This window comes from Gossypium arboreum, chromosome 2 (assembly GCF_025698485.1).
Source record: "Gossypium arboreum isolate Shixiya-1 chromosome 2, ASM2569848v2, whole genome shotgun sequence".
NCBI lineage: Eukaryota > Viridiplantae > Streptophyta > Magnoliopsida > Malvales > Malvaceae > Gossypium > Gossypium arboreum.
The window spans coordinates 110692675-110709515 of NC_069071.1; the positions used below are offsets into that span (position 1 = coordinate 110692675).

General features: G+C 32.0%; 1 protein-coding gene and 1 pseudogene across 1 annotated transcript; both read left to right on the plus strand.

Moving 5' to 3' along the window:
* The first annotated feature begins 914 nt into the window (after positions 1-914).
* Positions 915-2557, plus strand: LOC108462755 (40S ribosomal protein S5-like; annotated as a pseudogene).
* Positions 2558-4814: 2257 nt separating this feature from the next.
* On the plus strand, positions 4815-16213 carry LOC108463940 (ubiquitin C-terminal hydrolase 12). Its single transcript, XM_017763958.2, has 32 exons — positions 4815-5073; positions 5360-5423; positions 5623-5770; positions 5875-6032; positions 7347-7612; positions 7704-7922; positions 8010-8118; positions 8213-8328; positions 8625-8723; positions 9358-9467; positions 9625-9699; positions 10200-10278; positions 10373-10519; positions 10633-10713; positions 10799-10918; positions 11368-11490; positions 11844-11921; positions 12000-12088; positions 12166-12274; positions 12369-12437; positions 12507-12617; positions 13108-13163; positions 13259-13436; positions 13528-13629; positions 13733-13804; positions 14132-14197; positions 14366-14431; positions 14857-14943; positions 15072-15188; positions 15389-15463; positions 15578-15661; positions 15774-16213. Exons 1-32 carry the CDS (start codon positions 5044-5046, stop codon positions 15813-15815), a joined length of 3345 nt encoding a protein of 1114 aa, XP_017619447.2. The 5' UTR covers positions 4815-5043; the 3' UTR covers positions 15816-16213.
* Positions 16214-16841: the final 628 nt, after the last annotated feature.

The following is a 16841-nucleotide window of genomic DNA, read 5'->3' on the forward strand; positions in this document are numbered from 1 at the left end:
AAGCACAACTAAAAATATCTTATAAAAAATTGATAATTCTTTTATTTGATTTTAGTTGTGAAATTATTTAAATTATAAATCATCTAAAGAAAATACTTTAAATAATAGAAGAATAAACAAAGAGAAGGAAAAAATAATGCTTAACAAATTTCATATATATATTTATATATATATTGTTATGAGTTATTTTAACAGAAAATTTACTATCATATTTCATCATCATTATTTGAGAGAAAACAATTAGAGTCAATTGAATTTTTGGTTGGTTATCATTAGCATTATTGTCGATATAAGAAAACGTAAGTTGGAATGTATTGAAACGCGTTTATCTTTTTATTTAATGGTGGAGAAAGAAATATTCTTAATTTTAGACATTGTATAAGAAATATATTAATATTTTTATACTATAAATAAAGCCTCTAACTAACCATTCAAAAAACCCAATTATTTTTTAATAAATACTATTAGGAAAATATTTATGTTTTTAATAATTTATATAAAATTTTAAAAGAAATACCTTGAAAAAAGACTACCTTTTTAAAAATTTCATTAATTTCAAAAATAAATATTATATAATAGAGTGAATATTGACCAAGTAATATAGGACATCTTCGCCTGATCACACGCTAGATGTATTTTACTTTATCAACTTAATAAATACAAATTTCAAAAAATAAAAATCAAACAATTTTAATTTATTTACTTTTGGATCACATCTTTGTAAATTATTTTCCTTTTTCACAAATCTTGATTTCTATTAAAGATTTAAATATAATTGCTTGTGCAATATCAACATTTTTTCTCAAAATTTAATTTTAAAATAAGTGAAATAAATAGATATTTAATAACATAATAACTAGTGATATTTTACAGTATTTTTGATTGAATGATTTCAACTCTTGAAAAATTTCACCATGTCGATGATTTTGAAAGATACAAAATTTGAAGTTACTTTGCCAAAAGGTAAGAAAATTGCTTTCTTTTTTTCCTTATTTTTCACTTAATTGAAATTTATGAGATAAATATATTTATTAAAAATTCATATAAAAATATATTCGCAGCTATCACAACAACGGGAGTCATTGTGAACTCCACTAAAAATGAAAATGAGAAAGCTCAGATTGAACCTTACACTGAAGTTAAGCTTTTTAATCGTTGGAGCTTTCAAGACCTCGAGGTATTTCCTTCTATTTTTTTCCCTTCCCTTTTTATATCATTACAATTAGGGGCCTTTAAAAATGGTAAAATTCCTTTGTAGCTCTTTCAAATTTTAAAATTATAAGTTAGTATAATGGTAAATTTGTATTTTTAATCCTTCCAAAAAATTATGATTTATCTTTGACCCCTTTAAGCAATTTTCTGGCTTCACCTTTGATTTACTTTGTAGCCCTTTAAATTTTTTTAAAAAATACAAGTTAGTATAATGGTATATTTGCAATTTAACCCCTCCAAAAATCTATGATTCATCTTTGACCCTCTTAAATCAATTTGCTTTGCAACTGATTTGCTTTGTAGCCTCTTTAATAAAAAAAATTATAAGTTAGTATAATGATAAAATTTCAAGTTGACCCTTCAAAAAATTTATGATTCATCTCTGGTCCTTTAAAGCAATTTGCTTTGCCCCTGATTTGCTTTGTAGCCTCTTTGATTTTTTTTTTTAATTATAAGTTAGTATAATGGTAAATTTTCAGTTTGACCCCTCCAAAAATTTATGATTAATCTTTTATCTCTTAAAACAATTTTTTTGGCTTCCTCAATGATTATAATATTGAGGAGGCTAATGGGAAATGATAGGTTTTGAACCCCATGTCATCTAAGTGCTCGATGAAAGCTTTAGTCCCAAACAAGTCTTGGCCATTTTGCCTATTAAAAACACTGGTAATTAACATGTATGATTTATGGATTTTTAGATAGGTGATATCTCTTTGAGTGACTACATTGGCGTTCATGCATCAACGCATGCAACCTATGTGCCACACACAGCTGGTAGGTACTCGGTTAAACGGTTCGGAAAAGCTCAATGTCCAATTGTCGAGAGGCTTGCAAACTCATTAATGATGCACGGTCAAAACAATGGGAAAAAACTCACAGCAGTTAGGATCATAAAACATGCAATGGAGATCATTTATCTCCTCACTGATCAGAACCCAAATCAAGTCATTGTCGATACCATTGTAAACAGGTAAGTGTCAACTCTCAATGACGTTAAAAACTTTTCTCAACTATGGTTCATTTCACCACTTAACACTATAACCTTTCATGTTATAATAGTGGACCTCGTGAATATGCTACCCGTATCGGCTCAGCTGGTGTCGTTAGGTGTCAAGCTGTTGATATTTCACCTCTCCGCCGTGTGAATCAAGCCATCTATCTAATAACCACTGGTGCTTGTGAATCTGCATTCAGGAATATTAAAACCATTGCCGAATGTTTGGCCGATGAGCTTATTAATGTAGCAAAGGGATCATCCAACAGGTGGTAAATCAAGGTCTTCGTAAATTTTGTTCGTTTTGTTTTTGCTTTGAAACTAAGAAGTAGTGGCAGATATTTGGACTAAATTTTAGGGTCCTAGTAAAACTTTCAAAAAATTCATAAATTTAATGGAAACTTTAAAAAAAAAATTGGGGTCTAATTTTTTTATTTTTTAATAAGACATGTTTTGGTTTTGTTATTATAAGGTTAAAAAGAGAGATTTAGTAAATTTTATTTTAAATATTTTCATAAACTTTTAATTATTTTATCTATTTAATATTTAGTTTTTTAAGAGTTTAATATTTAGTTAAATCAATTCTATTTTGAGCCTCACACTTGGTATAGTAATAATAAGATTTGTTGGGGCAATAAATCAAATTCAATTTTTCCTCAAAGAACATTCAATTTTAATACCTTCATAATTAAAAAAATTGGTTTTTCTACATTATATATATTGATTAATTATAATAAATTATTAATTTATTATTATAATTAAGTCATGTCATTTTTAAGGTTAAACTACAAAATAATCACTTTTGTTTGTCTCAGATTACATTTTAGTCACTTATATTTGAAATGTTATGTTTTCGTCACTTACATTATCGTTTTGTTACGAAATAGCCACTCTTCCGTTAAGTTCCGTTACCTTCCTAACGGCAATCCTATGTGGTAATCCTAATGAGTTTTAAATTCCAACTTGAATGTTTAACTGGGATAAGAATAGTTTTTTTTAGTCAAAATGGAAAAGAAAATTAAAAGAAAAAGGAGACAAATGATTTTTCTTTTCCAATTTAAGGTGTAATTAATTTAAAATTTTTAATTAATTAAATTTATTTAATTAAAAATCTATTCTTGTCCTAATTGGACATCCAAGTTGGCATTTAAAACCCATTTGGACTGCCACGTAGGATTGCCGTTAGGGAGGTAATGGAGCTTAATGGCAAAATGACCACTTCGTAACAAAACAATAACGTATGTAACTAAAATATAACATTTTAAACATAAATGATTAAAATGTAATATAAGGCAAACAAAAGTGACTAATTTTGTAGTTTACCCTTTTTTAATGTTAGGACTCAACTATTGGTTGGAAACTTATATTTATAATAATTAACTAAATAAACTAGTATAATTATTTTACAATTAATATTTTATAATTTTTTAAACAATCTTATTATAGATTCTGACATCATTTTGACACAATGTCTAAAATTATCCATAGTAGCTCCTAACCCATAAATAGGAGGATAATGCATTTCAGCTCACTCGGACCCACATCTATGCCAATCGAATTAAGATTCAATTGACGTATTTTTTTTAGATGTATATCAAAACATAATTGATAGTCAATAGTTAATTATAAATAATTTGATAAATAATTATATTTCCGAATCATGAATTTATATTTATTCAACAAATTTTATATAAATAGAAGATTATGCATATATAAATACTTGTTTTATATCGCTCTTTTCGTGCGATATGTAGCTTAAACAATATTCATTCTAAATGTTGATCTATTGAAATATGCATGAATATAATATACATTAAAAATATAAAAATATAATTAATTATAATTCTATCTATAAATTAAGTTAAATAAATTATAGAAAATAAAAACTATAAATAAAATTAACACAAATATATATTAAATTTTAAAATTTAATTTTTAATGCGGAAAATATTAAAATTATTTTACAATAAATTGTTAAACTTAAAATATATATTTTAAGTAAAATCACATTTAATAACATTAATTTAAATTAATTTTGTTTTTTCAAATAACATTAATTTTTTTCAAAGAATTTAAACAAAAATAAAATTATAAAAATTATAAAATATTAATACAAACAAATAATGCTAGAATCCAAATTATTTTATTTTATTTTAATTTCATATATTAGATTTATACTATTATTAGATTGAAAGCATATATATTATTATTTATTGTATTTTATTTTATACAAACAGTTAGATAATAGAGAGTTTTATTATTAGATACATTTTACATGAGAAAAATTATATATAATTATAATTTCACGTCATTCTTAATATTTTTAATTAATTATAAAATTTTTCAGAAAAGAAAATTAAAATCAATAGCAAAAATCTAATTTTCCTATTCTCTTCTTGAAAAGTAATAATTATAACCTGAAATTATATACAAACTTTTCTTTTTCTTTTACATCAACTTTTCGGCCACGTCAGTAATCCGCGCAACTTCCAACTAGTTTTCCACGTGTCTTTTTCCAATTTGTTTGTTGTCATCCCTTGCACCCCACTTCATTTTTGCATTTTCCAAAATCACCTTTTTCTATGAATATGAAATGTCAATATTAACCCTCCCATTGAAGTAAAACTGTAAAGACTCCTTTAATTTTTGTTTACTGAAACCTCAGTTCTCTATGCCTTTTACTCTGCTTCTCTCTTCCTTCTTTCTTTCATAAAAAATTCCTTTTCTTTCTTTCTTTTTTTTCAATTTGATCTTGCTCTTTAATTCATATTTTTCTTTTTTTTTTTTTCTTTTTTCTGATTTCTTCGTTTTATGATCGACGGCCCACGTCCGCACTCATGACTTTGATGACTACTCCGCCGGTAGATGTACGCACCATTCTTCCCTCTCTTCACTTTGATTAAACACTTCGATATTTTTCTTTGATTTTTTTGTCTTCGTGGAAATGCTTAAAGAATTTTTTTCCTGAAATTCTCTTTTTCTGTTATGTTTTTCAATTGATAAGTGATTAATTTGGACGTGGATTTCGTGGGATTGATAGTGTTTTTCTTAATGTATTCAGGGTGTAATAATTAGGGTTTTAGTTGAGAGCGTTAGGGTTAGTTTTAGGTTGATCAGTGCTTTGATATTTTGGAAATTTGGATTTTGTAACAGCAAGAAGACGAGGAGATGCTCGTGCCGCATACGGATATTGTTGAAGGACCTCAGCCAATGGAAGGTTTGTGTTTTTATTCCTTCTAGAATTCTTTTAGTATACTGTAATTCGAATTATTTTTCTGACAATCTTAAGTTGATCCAGAGTTCGGTTTTGTTTGTAATTATGGTGTGATTATGGAATAATAAATTGATTAGTTAGGTTGTTAGGGTTTTAAGTTTATTTCTTTTTTTGTTGATTTCATGATTTTGCTTAATTTTAGTTTCTCAAGTCGAGCCTGCTAACACAAATGAGAATCAGCAAGTGGAGGAACCTCAATCAATGAAATTCACTTGGACAATTGAGAATTTTTCTAGGCTGAACACCAAGAAGCACTATTCAGATATATTTGTTGTTGGTGGTTATAAATGGTAAAGTGGGAATTTCTTTGTTGTTATTGGAATATGTTTGGTTGGTCAGGTGCAATCTCTCATGTTATTGATTTTTTGGATGTTGTGCTGATTCTTCTCTGCAGGCGGATACTAATTTTTCCAAAGGGAAACAATGTGGACCACTTGTCAATGTACCTAGATGTTGCGGATTCTTCTGCATTGCCATATGGTTGGAGTAGATATGCTCAATTTAGCTTGGCGGTGGTTAATCAAGTCCATCACAAGTATTCAATAAGAAAGGGTATATTCTTACTGTTATTAGGTTTGGTGTTTTTCGTTAGTAATTTATAACAGCAGCCTTTATTGCATTTCCTACACTTTTCATTCCTATACATGGAGGTTTCACTTTAATGCAATCTTGCATTGCCTGGAAAGAAATTGTTTCTTGTGCCGGTAGTCAATGCTCAATTGTGTTTCTTATGTAGTGTTCATTCATTAGCTTTTTCACGGTAGGTGATGGTTCAGATTGTGGACATAGTTACAACCATGCTTTTTTGTAGCTGGGCTAAGGAATGAAAATAGGAGATTCATGATTTGGTTCATCCAATTATCTATCGCACTTGGATTTTGGGAAGACTTGGTTTGAAAGGAAATATGATGTTTACGAGAATCTGTTGTAACATATATAAAATTTCAAAATTAGGGAGGTTTTGATCAAAATTAGAAGTTTGTGGTAATCAAAACTGATTTAGTGCTCTGGATGTTAGGATATTCTTTTTGATGATAATGACTATTTTAGCGGTTCTCAAAACATTTTTTTCTCAATATATTATTTTTTGATATTCTGTCTATATATTACAACCTTATATTGATTTAATTTTAGATTTTCAGACAGCTAGTTAGTTACGAACAGGATATAACATTATTTATTTATACCCTTTTTCAATATTAATTTCTCCCACAAGCACTCTGGTCCAAATAGAGTGAACAGGATTTTTTTGTAATATTTCCTTATTCTATATTTTTATGCATTCTATTTTCAAGGTGATTTAACTGGGAGTTGTGTTTTTAGTGACAATTCTAATATATGTTTTGCTTGTTTTTGCTCATATTCTAGTTTTGGCCACATCTTTTTTGTTTTATTTTACGTTGACATGATCCACTTCCTTTTTTGTTTTATTTTAGATCAACATGGTCCACATCATTATGCTTTATTAAATGTTGACATGATTCATCTTATGCTCCATCTGTTTCTTGAACGGCCAACAGATTTTTGTCATTCCTATTTTATTGAAATCAAGTAATATTGTAGAATTGAAAAAGAAATATGTCCATGGATAATTTTGATGAGCAGAATCAGTATGAAAGGATTAATTTCCAATGTTATCTGAAATTGATTTTTTTTTCACGATAGGGTGATTAGATGATGCCCTTTATTTGTCAGATCATTTTTGTTATGTTTATTGCAAGCAGTTGGGTGTTTAGTGTATGTATTTGATATATTGCTGGAAGGAAGAAACCTCTGTGATATTGAAGATTCCTCTTGTCATTCCTAATTCAATAGTGAAGTTCATCTAAACTTATCTAGTGTCTTGCTTTTGGCTTTCATTTGCAGACACTCAACACCAGTTCAATGCAAGAGAGAGTGATTGGGGTTTCACACCATTTATGCCTCTCAGTGATCTTTATGACCCTAGTAAAGGGTATATTGTGAATGATACTGTTGTTGTTGAAGCTGAGGTTGTTGTCCGTAAGATATTGGATTATTGGTCATATGACTCAAAGAAAGAGACTGGTTTTGTTGGACTTAAGAACCAAGGAGCAACTTGTTACATGAACTCGCTTCTGCAGACCCTATACCATATACCATACTTCAGAAAGGTGTGTCTCTTGTTTTTCCATTCAATTTGGATTGTTCTTGTGTTCTTACTTTAATTGGAGTGAAACATGTATTTTCAATGTTTTAATTCAGGCTGTGTACCACATGCCAACAACTGAAAATGACATGCCTATAGGAAGCATTCCTTTGGCTCTGCAGAGTTTATTTTACAAGCTTCAATATAATGACACTAGTGTTGCAACAAAGGAGTTGACCAAATCTTTTGGATGGGATACATATGATTCCTTCATGCAACATGATGTACAAGAACTCAACAGAGTCTTGTGTGAAAAGCTTGAAGATAAAATGAAGGTACTCACTTTGAATTCTTTTTTTTAATATTCCCCGTTATACGCATATAAAATCATGTTATTGATTGTTCCCCTTTTATTTTTTCAGGGAACTGTTGTAGAGGGGACAATACAGAAGTTGTTTGAGGGTCACCATATGAATTATATTGAATGCATCAATGTGGATTACAAGTCTACAAGAAAGGAATCATTTTATGGTATTTATTTGTTACTGATGTTTATAACAATATTAATTTGGAATGCTGAATGTATCCCATAAAAGCAAATAGTGAGTGTGTATATTTGTTCCAGACCTTCAGCTTGACGTCAAAGGATGTCGGGATGTTTATGCTTCTTTTGATAAGTATGTGGAAGTTGAGCGCCTTGAGGGTGACAATAAATATCATGCTGAAGAACATGGCTTACAGGTCAGTTACATTTTTTTCCACTTGAGGTGGTGAGAACTGGGCTAGAATTTTTTTTATAAATGACCCATTTATTGTCAGAATATTGCATAAAGAAAGTTTTGGCAATTTGTTCTATGGTTGAACTTTATCTGTGATGAAATTTCTTTCCTGGGGGTTTGAAATATGGATTGAAGGTTTAACTCATCAAGTTACTTTAAGCCAGGCCATATTCTACTGGCACAAACTTGGGTAATCAGATTAATTTAAGTTCAAATGACATATTGTAATTGTGTGCCAAAATCTGTTGCTCATTTCAGGATGCGAAGAAAGGTGTCTTATTTATTGACTTTCCCCCTGTTCTTCAGCTTCAGCTAAAGCGTTTTGAGTATGATTTTATGCGGGATACAATGGTAAAGGTCAGTGTTGGAAATCAGTTTACTTCTGAAGATGTTAGATAGTTGGGGTGCTTTTGTTACTCATATTTTAGTATTTATTTATAAAATATTTCAAGGCTTTGGTCTATGTAATGTGATATGCTAGAAAAATAATTCTACTGGTTCCTTGCCCTGCTGCGCCAAATCCAATCTATGTACTCAAATTCTAATCTCTATGTTTAATAGAACTTTTCTTTTTTTCCCCCTGTTAAGTCTTCAGATCCCCTTTCTTCAATATTGATTAATCATGTTGTGAGGTATTTTGGAAAACATTGATAAAATCTTCTTTATATTTGAAATCATAACATGCCGCGATCATATTGCTCCTGTTCATGAGTGAAAGTATATAAATAGATATATTTTCTTAAAACTTTTATGTTGTTGCTTTATCTTTACTTAGTATGTTTTGCTTTTCATGACTGGAATTACTATTACTGTCTGATCTTGTTTAAAAATTTGCCAATCACTGTTTGGAAACTGATTCCCAGTGATCATGTCCTTTTAACTGTGGGAATGGAACTGTTTCTTTAAGTGGGTGTTGTGTTTTTCATGTGAATTTAGATACTATGCATGATAGCATGGGCTATTTGGATTAACAGTTGCTGCCATTTTCTAGATAAACGACCGCTATGAATTTCCTCTTCAGCTTGACCTTGATAGAGAAGATCGGAAGTATCTATCACCTGATGCTGATACGAGTGTTCGCAACCTTTACACTCTCCACAGGTATTATTGTCTAGGGATTTTTTATATAATTCACTCCACTAGTACTTCTAATCTGTTCCTAACTGAGGCAAGTTGGTAATACTTTGTACAAGTTGTTTCCCTGCTTTACTACCTTGCTTCCCTGCAAATCTTTTCAATGTACTGTTTTGTTTTACAGTGTCTTAGTTCATAGTGGAGGAGTACATGGTGGACATTATTATGCTTTTATCAGGCCGACCCTTTCTGACCAATGGTGAGCAGCATTTTTGCATTGATAGTTGACTAATATGATCACAATCTCACGTGCTTCTATGGGTTCCTATTTTTCTTGAATTGAAAAACGATTCTTAGAGAATGGTGTGATTGGCTTAAAATATGTTATCTGTGATTAGTTTTAGTATTTAATGATACTGTTTAGCATGAAATTTCAATGCTCCTTTTTCTACATTGAAATATTAACATTATCATACTCTATAGTTATTCCAGAAGTTGGTGTGGTTTTGAGACTTGCACTTAATATATGAATGACTTGTGTTTAGCTCAGGCATTTCTCAGTTGTTCAAATTAGTACTGTCTTCTAGCAATGCTTTGTTTGGAGTTTAGTTTTGGTTTTCATCGTTGATCTCAGTGTATTATATGTCATCACATCCAAAAATATTTTGGCCTTTCAAGTACTTTTCCATTTAATATTGGTTTTAATTAATTTTTTACTTTAAGATGGGGGAACCCTTTAATCGACCTCTGTTTTGTCAGGTATAAATTTGATGACGAACGGGTAACGAAAGAAGATATGAAGAGGGCATTGGAAGAGCAGTATGGTGGTGAGGAAGAGGTAATGTTTCTATATTCCACTTTAAAAACCCTGTCTATTTGTGTACAGTATGTCAATTTATTTGAATTTTTGCCTTTATCTGTTGATTCAACAGTTGCCACAGACAAATCCTGGCTTCAATAACACACCTTTCAAATTTACAAAATACTCAAATGCATACATGCTTGTTTATATACGTGAAAGTGATAAGGACAAAATAGTTTGCGATGTTGATGAGAAGGACATTGCTGAACATTTGAAGGTAATATCTCCATTTACTTGCAACTGATATGAAAGCTCTAACTTTTGTCTTTATGCTTCTACTAACATAGATGTTGTAGATCTGGAGTAATGATTTAATTTCTAATTTCTCAGATAAGGTTAAAGAAAGAACAGGAAGAGGAGGACGATAAAAGGAGATATAAAGCACAGGCTCACCTTTATACTATTATAAAGGTTATATATTGCAATTAAGGTTTTGGCATCTTTAGCTATTTTTGCTTTTCATCTTCGCATTAGTGAATACCATTAATGCATTTAGGTTGCAAGAGACGAAGATCTTCTAGAACAGATTGGAAAGGACATATATTTTGATCTTGTGGATCATGACAAAGTTAGGAGTTTCCGTATTCAGAAGCAGACACCTTTCAATGAATTTAAGGTACCACTTATAACTTATAATATGCAATTGAAACAAAATATCTCATCTGATTATTGTGGTTGTTGAGTGATGACCTTGCTATCTATTCTTTGGACTCAAAGTTCAACATCATAATTCTGATTGTCAAACAGCACATTTCTGAAATATTTATTGAAATCTGAGAATATGGACTTGAGTTATTTTGATAGATCTTTTGGGGATAGTGGTGCTAGAGGGTAATTTTTGGGGAGCTTGGTGTTTCAATATTTGTCATGTGGATGAGCAGATGGCATTTGTGTTGACATTCCATAAATTTATATATTATGTGCTATACATATGTCTTAGCATCCTTCTTACTTTTTCCTACTGTCCTAATGAGCAAACGACTTTCTTTCTGTCTTTGCAATTTGTTGTTATGGGTTTATGATGTTATCATTTTCCTTTAAATGTTTAATTCGGCTGGTTTCCAGGAGGAACTTGCAAAAGAGTTTGGCATACCAGTGCAATATCAACGTTACTGGATTTGGGCTAAGAGGCAGAACCATACATATCGTCCGAATCGACCTTTAACCCCTCAGGAGGAGGCTCAGCCTGTAAGTAGTTATACTTTCTTGTCTTCCTGTTTATATTTCCTTAACTTTGCTTCTCAATGCTGAGGTATCTAATAGAAGGGGACCAGTGCTGGTGATTTACATGGGAGTGGGAATAATAGATGTTGATTCAAAAGCTTTGGCTAAATTTATAGAATTATGTTAATTTAAACGGTTCTGTTAGCAATTTTTTATTCTTTGGAGAAGTTTATGATAGGAATTTTTCCGAGATGCATTCATTTGAACAAAGGTGAACCAATTTTATGGATGCAGTAGTTGATGAGGAGCACTGTTTGTCCTAGTTTTTTTGGATTATTATACCTATTATTTAAGCAGCTTCTATTTGGTTGTTTTAGGTTGGACAGTTGAGGGATATGTCAAATAAGGCTCATAATGCAGAACTAAAACTGTTCTTGGAAGTTGGGCGTGGACCGGTAATGTTGTTTTGTTGATCATTGTTTTAAGTTTTCAGATGGTACCTTGTTTTTGTCTCATTTTGTGGATAACTTCAGGATTTACGGCCTGTTCCTCCACCTGACAAAACTAGGGAAGATATTATGCTTTTCTTCAAGCTTTATGACGCTGAGAAAGGAGAATTACGGTATTTACACTTTCCTATTTATCTTCTTTATTTCATGTTTCTCATACTTTCTGACATTGCACGTTGTTCCATTGCAGTTATGTTGGTAGGCTCTTGGTAAAACTTTCTGGCAAGCCAATAGAAAATATAACCAAGCTAAATCAAATGGCTGGCTTTGCTCCTGATGAAGAAATTGAACTTTATGAGGTTTGTTACTCCTTAAATATGTCTGCAATGCATTGACGCTTAACTAAAATTTCTTGATCAAATTATCTTACTTGTTGATTTTCGTATCTTTTAGGAAATAAAGTTTGAGCCTTGTGTGATGTGTGAGCATCTTGATAAAAGATGTTCATTCCGGTTAAGTCAGGTATATTTTGCTTTGGGACATATATCTTTTTTCAATGTAAATTGCCAGTGATACTATCTTTGCTTGCAGATTGAAGATGGGGATATTATATGCTTTCAGAAGTCTCTTCCAATTGCAAGTGAAGAAGCATGCCAATATCCAGATGTGCCTTCATTTCTGGAGTACGTGCACAATCGTCAGGTACCATTAGTATGTGGAGACTTGCTGAATATTTTATTGGTATTTCTCAGGTTTATGTTTACTGATTTGTTCTGGGAGGCTGATAAATGTTTATATTATACCCTCTGTCCTTCCTGTGAGGCATTGGAGGTCCACCATTTGCACCCTGGTATTAGTTTTATAAAGCAATATGTAGATATAGTACCAGAGAGGAGAGGAGATGCCTATATTTTATACTCAGTTCTAGTAATATTCTCTACATTGACATGGTACCTTCATTCTTTCAGGATGTTAATTAATTGTTGATCATAAAAGGAAAAAAAGGAATAACATATTGATGGCTGTTTCTATTTAACTTTTTGAAGAAACTGCATTGAACCTAACAACATAGCTTCTATAGGCAAAAGGTTTTAGATTGTTTCTGAGAATTGCCTTTGACAACTTTTATTCTTCAATTTGTGTTTGGATTCTTGCACCTCAATTAAGTTTTTGTGATTTGATGCCTGCTTAGATTGTTCATTTTCGTTTTCTGGAGAGACCAAAGGAAGATGATTTCTGTCTAGAGTTGTAAGTACTTCTAATGCAAATTACTGTTCAGAAAGTACAAGAATTATTACGTAGTTGTCAGATATTTATACTTGGTTTGTTCTTTAACATTCAAGGTCAAAGATACATACTTATGATGATGTTGTGGAAAGAGTGGCTCACAAAATTGGCTTGGATGATCCATCCAAAATCAGGCTCACATCTCACAACTGCTACTCTCAACAGCCTAAGCCTCAACCTATTAAATACCGAGGAGTAGAGACTCTGTCAGAAATGTTGATCCACTATAATCAGGTAGCACATATGGGTTTTGAAATCCTTGCTATGTCTCTTCCTTCTATGCAAAATTTATATTGACTGATCACTTGTGTTTCTTAATTTTCAGACTTCTGACATTTTGTATTATGAAGTTCTGGATATCCCTTTGCCAGAATTGCAAGGTCTGAAAAACCTGAAAGTTGCTTTCCATCATGCTACTAAGGATGAAGTAAGTACAGAATTTGTATCTACTCTTCCCGGTTACCTCTTTCTTTTATGATCTTACATTGTTTATGGGCCTTTTGTGTAACAACATTTATCATGATTTTTAGGTGGTAATTCATAATATTAGATTGCCCAAACAGAGCACTGTTGGAGATGTGATTGATGAACTTAAGACTAAGGTATGTTTTGGATACTATTGTTCTATATTCTAAATACTTGAAGCCTAAAGATGGATAGTGTTATTAAAGATGATGGGCTCTTCTAGCTCTGTTTTTGCAATGAAAATCATTTTCTAGTCTCCTTTTATTAGAGGAAAATTGGCCATTGTTTGAATATGAGAACCGGCCAGAATCTTTGCATATTTTCATATCATAAGGAAGATTCTATCTATCATATGTTAATGCATAATCTCCCATTCGAGGTGTATTATCTTTATAGACTTCCCATGCAACTTGAAGTTCATACTGACTACAGCTTTGCTTTTCTATTCTTGCACTATGAAACAGGTGGAGTTGTCACATCCTAATGCAGAGCTTAGATTGCTTGAAGTCTTCTATCACAAGATCTACAAGGTAGAAATGGTTGAAATCTGATTGCTAGTTACAATTTAGATTGTATATAAATTTAATCTAGAGTTATTCTAGACAGTTGAATTTGAAGCATCCTAATGGGATGGCAGATAAGTATGTGTGTTTCTTATGTGACTCATTGTTTCATCTCGTGTTTTTTCTTTTCTCCAGATCTTTCCACCCAGTGAAAAGATTGAGAACATAAATGATCAGTATTGGACATTGCGTGCAGAAGAGGCAAGTTTTCCCTTTTCCATCCTGTTGAAGTAAATAGATGAGGACTGTTCTTTTTTAAAATTATGTGGGTATAGCTTTTCTAGTGGTTCATCGAAAGTATAAGTAACATTCTATTGTTTGTACCTTATTTTTTCAAGAATGGCTATTGAAGAAAAGTAACATTCATATTGGAACAAGTTCTGGTTACAAAAGCTGGTAGATTATATAGTGAGTAGGGTATTCTAAAAATCTGTATCGTGTCATTATAACTTCTTTTCATGTTTACATTTGGGTTATGTTGTTTTTAGAGTATTTTCATGTAGTTATGGTGCTAAGCAAAATTTCTTACGAGTTTGTTCACGATAGAATAAGTATCTCTGGTCATTTCTTAAGAGATGTCTGCATAATCTATTAACAGATCTAACTTCATTTATGTAAAATCCCAGGTCCCAGAAGAAGAAAAGAATCTTGGTCCCAATAATCGATTGATTCATGTCTACCATTTTAATAAAGAGACTGCCCAGAACCAGATGGTATACAAGATGGATGAATTGATTAATATTCATGATCTGTTTTGACTTTTGAGATATTGGCTGGAATGTCCAGCTATTCTACATTATTTGCATGTTCTAAGAATTTATACTCTTTTTTCTTTTAACAGCAAGTGCAAAATTTTGGTGAGCCCTTTTTCTTGGTCATTCATGAAGGTGAAACTCTAGCGGAAGTTAAATTGCGGATACAAAAGAAATTGCAAGTTTCTGATGAAGAGTTCTCCAAGGTGTTTTCATACTTTTCTTACTCATCTTTGCCATTCCCTTCTTTCATTTCACTTTCCCCCCAGTGAACCTACAAATTTACCATTTTTATTCTCATTTTCACAATGCCTTTCATTCCCTTACAAGCCATTATGTATATATGGGACCCTGAAATCAGGTTTTGACTCCCCTCTCCTGTTGTTTTTCCTATCTCTTTGTTCAGTGGAAGTTTGCATTTATGTCATTGGGCCAACCAGAGTATCTACAAGACTCTGACATTGTGTTCAAACGTTTTCAGGTATATCTTGGTTTCTTCACTGTGTTTCTGTCTTCACAGTTGATCACCTATATTATAGAATTTCTATTTTTATTTGGATACTGGTGTTTTAATTTATTTGTGCATACACTTCAGAGAAGAGATGTTTATGGGGCTTGGGAGCAATACCTTGGTTTAGAGCATTCTGATACCTCTCCTAGAAGGACTTATGTTAATCAGGTACTACAATATTGTTGACTCTAGTTCCCTACGAGTTATGTGTATTGTACTTTTTTACTTATGTTCTCCGTATTGGATGTGTCTAATTGTAAGTTGCATACAACTATTGCAGAACCGTAACACATTTGAGAAACCAGTTAAAATATACAACTAGTAGAAGGCTAGTTATACAGTAGCAAATCAGTCGATGTGGAGATCCTTCCAAGTGATGGCATTGTAGATACTTGGAGAAGAATACATTGGAGGAAACAGTTGAAGCTTGCTTGGAGAGAATTTATGTAGGACTTGATTGTTAGTTTTATAGGATATATATATAGTTTTCATGTGGATGGGGGAGGGAAGATTTTCTTTGATGTATTGTTTTCCCACTGTTGATATATGCCTAGTCTTGTGCTATATTGCTTTTCTACGTTTCTCATTTTTAGGAAGGCACCTGAACGCCCATCCTCGACCCGAGAGGTTACTGCTGTCTTTCTTTTTGTACACAGCTCGTGTAATTTCAGCACATATGAAGATTTTGGACCTGATATATATCGGGTATAGTTGGTTGCACATATGAGTTAACTGCTTCTGCAGTATCTTCTCTTTCTGAGGTTTTTATATTTGTCAAAATTTTGATTCTTCTCCTCTTTAAAGCTAGACTTAATAAATTCTCAAAGCTTCAAGTAAGCATGTTACCTCCACAGCTTCCCCAAAAAAAAAAAAAGAGAAATCGACGTGATTTGATTAGATGACGCGGATGCGTAGGTACAACTGTTTGTCTTTACACGAGGTAAAAAAAACTCTTGTTTTTCAATTCGTTTGACTTTTATCTAAAACCGTAAGCACCGCTGGAGCCCTTTTCTTCCTTTGCACTCCCTTTGCCGGCCAACGACCAGCCGCCGGTGGTTGGCTGTACCTCTCCTTGTCCTATATTCTCTTTTCCATGCTCCCTTCCTCTTTGAATAATAATCCCCACTATGATTTGTGGTTTCGGCGGTTCTTTTGGATAGATTCAATGCTGATAGCATCGGAACTAACGATTTGGAACGTTTTGGGCTATTCTCTCTTCTGAGCTGGGTTTTGCTGAGGGCTGGGTGTGGTGCTTTGTTGCTGGTGATGTACCCTACTTCAGGATGAGAGTTTCGCTGCGGCTACGGATGGTGGATGGTTGGGCGGTGCCAAAGCCTACAAATGCTAC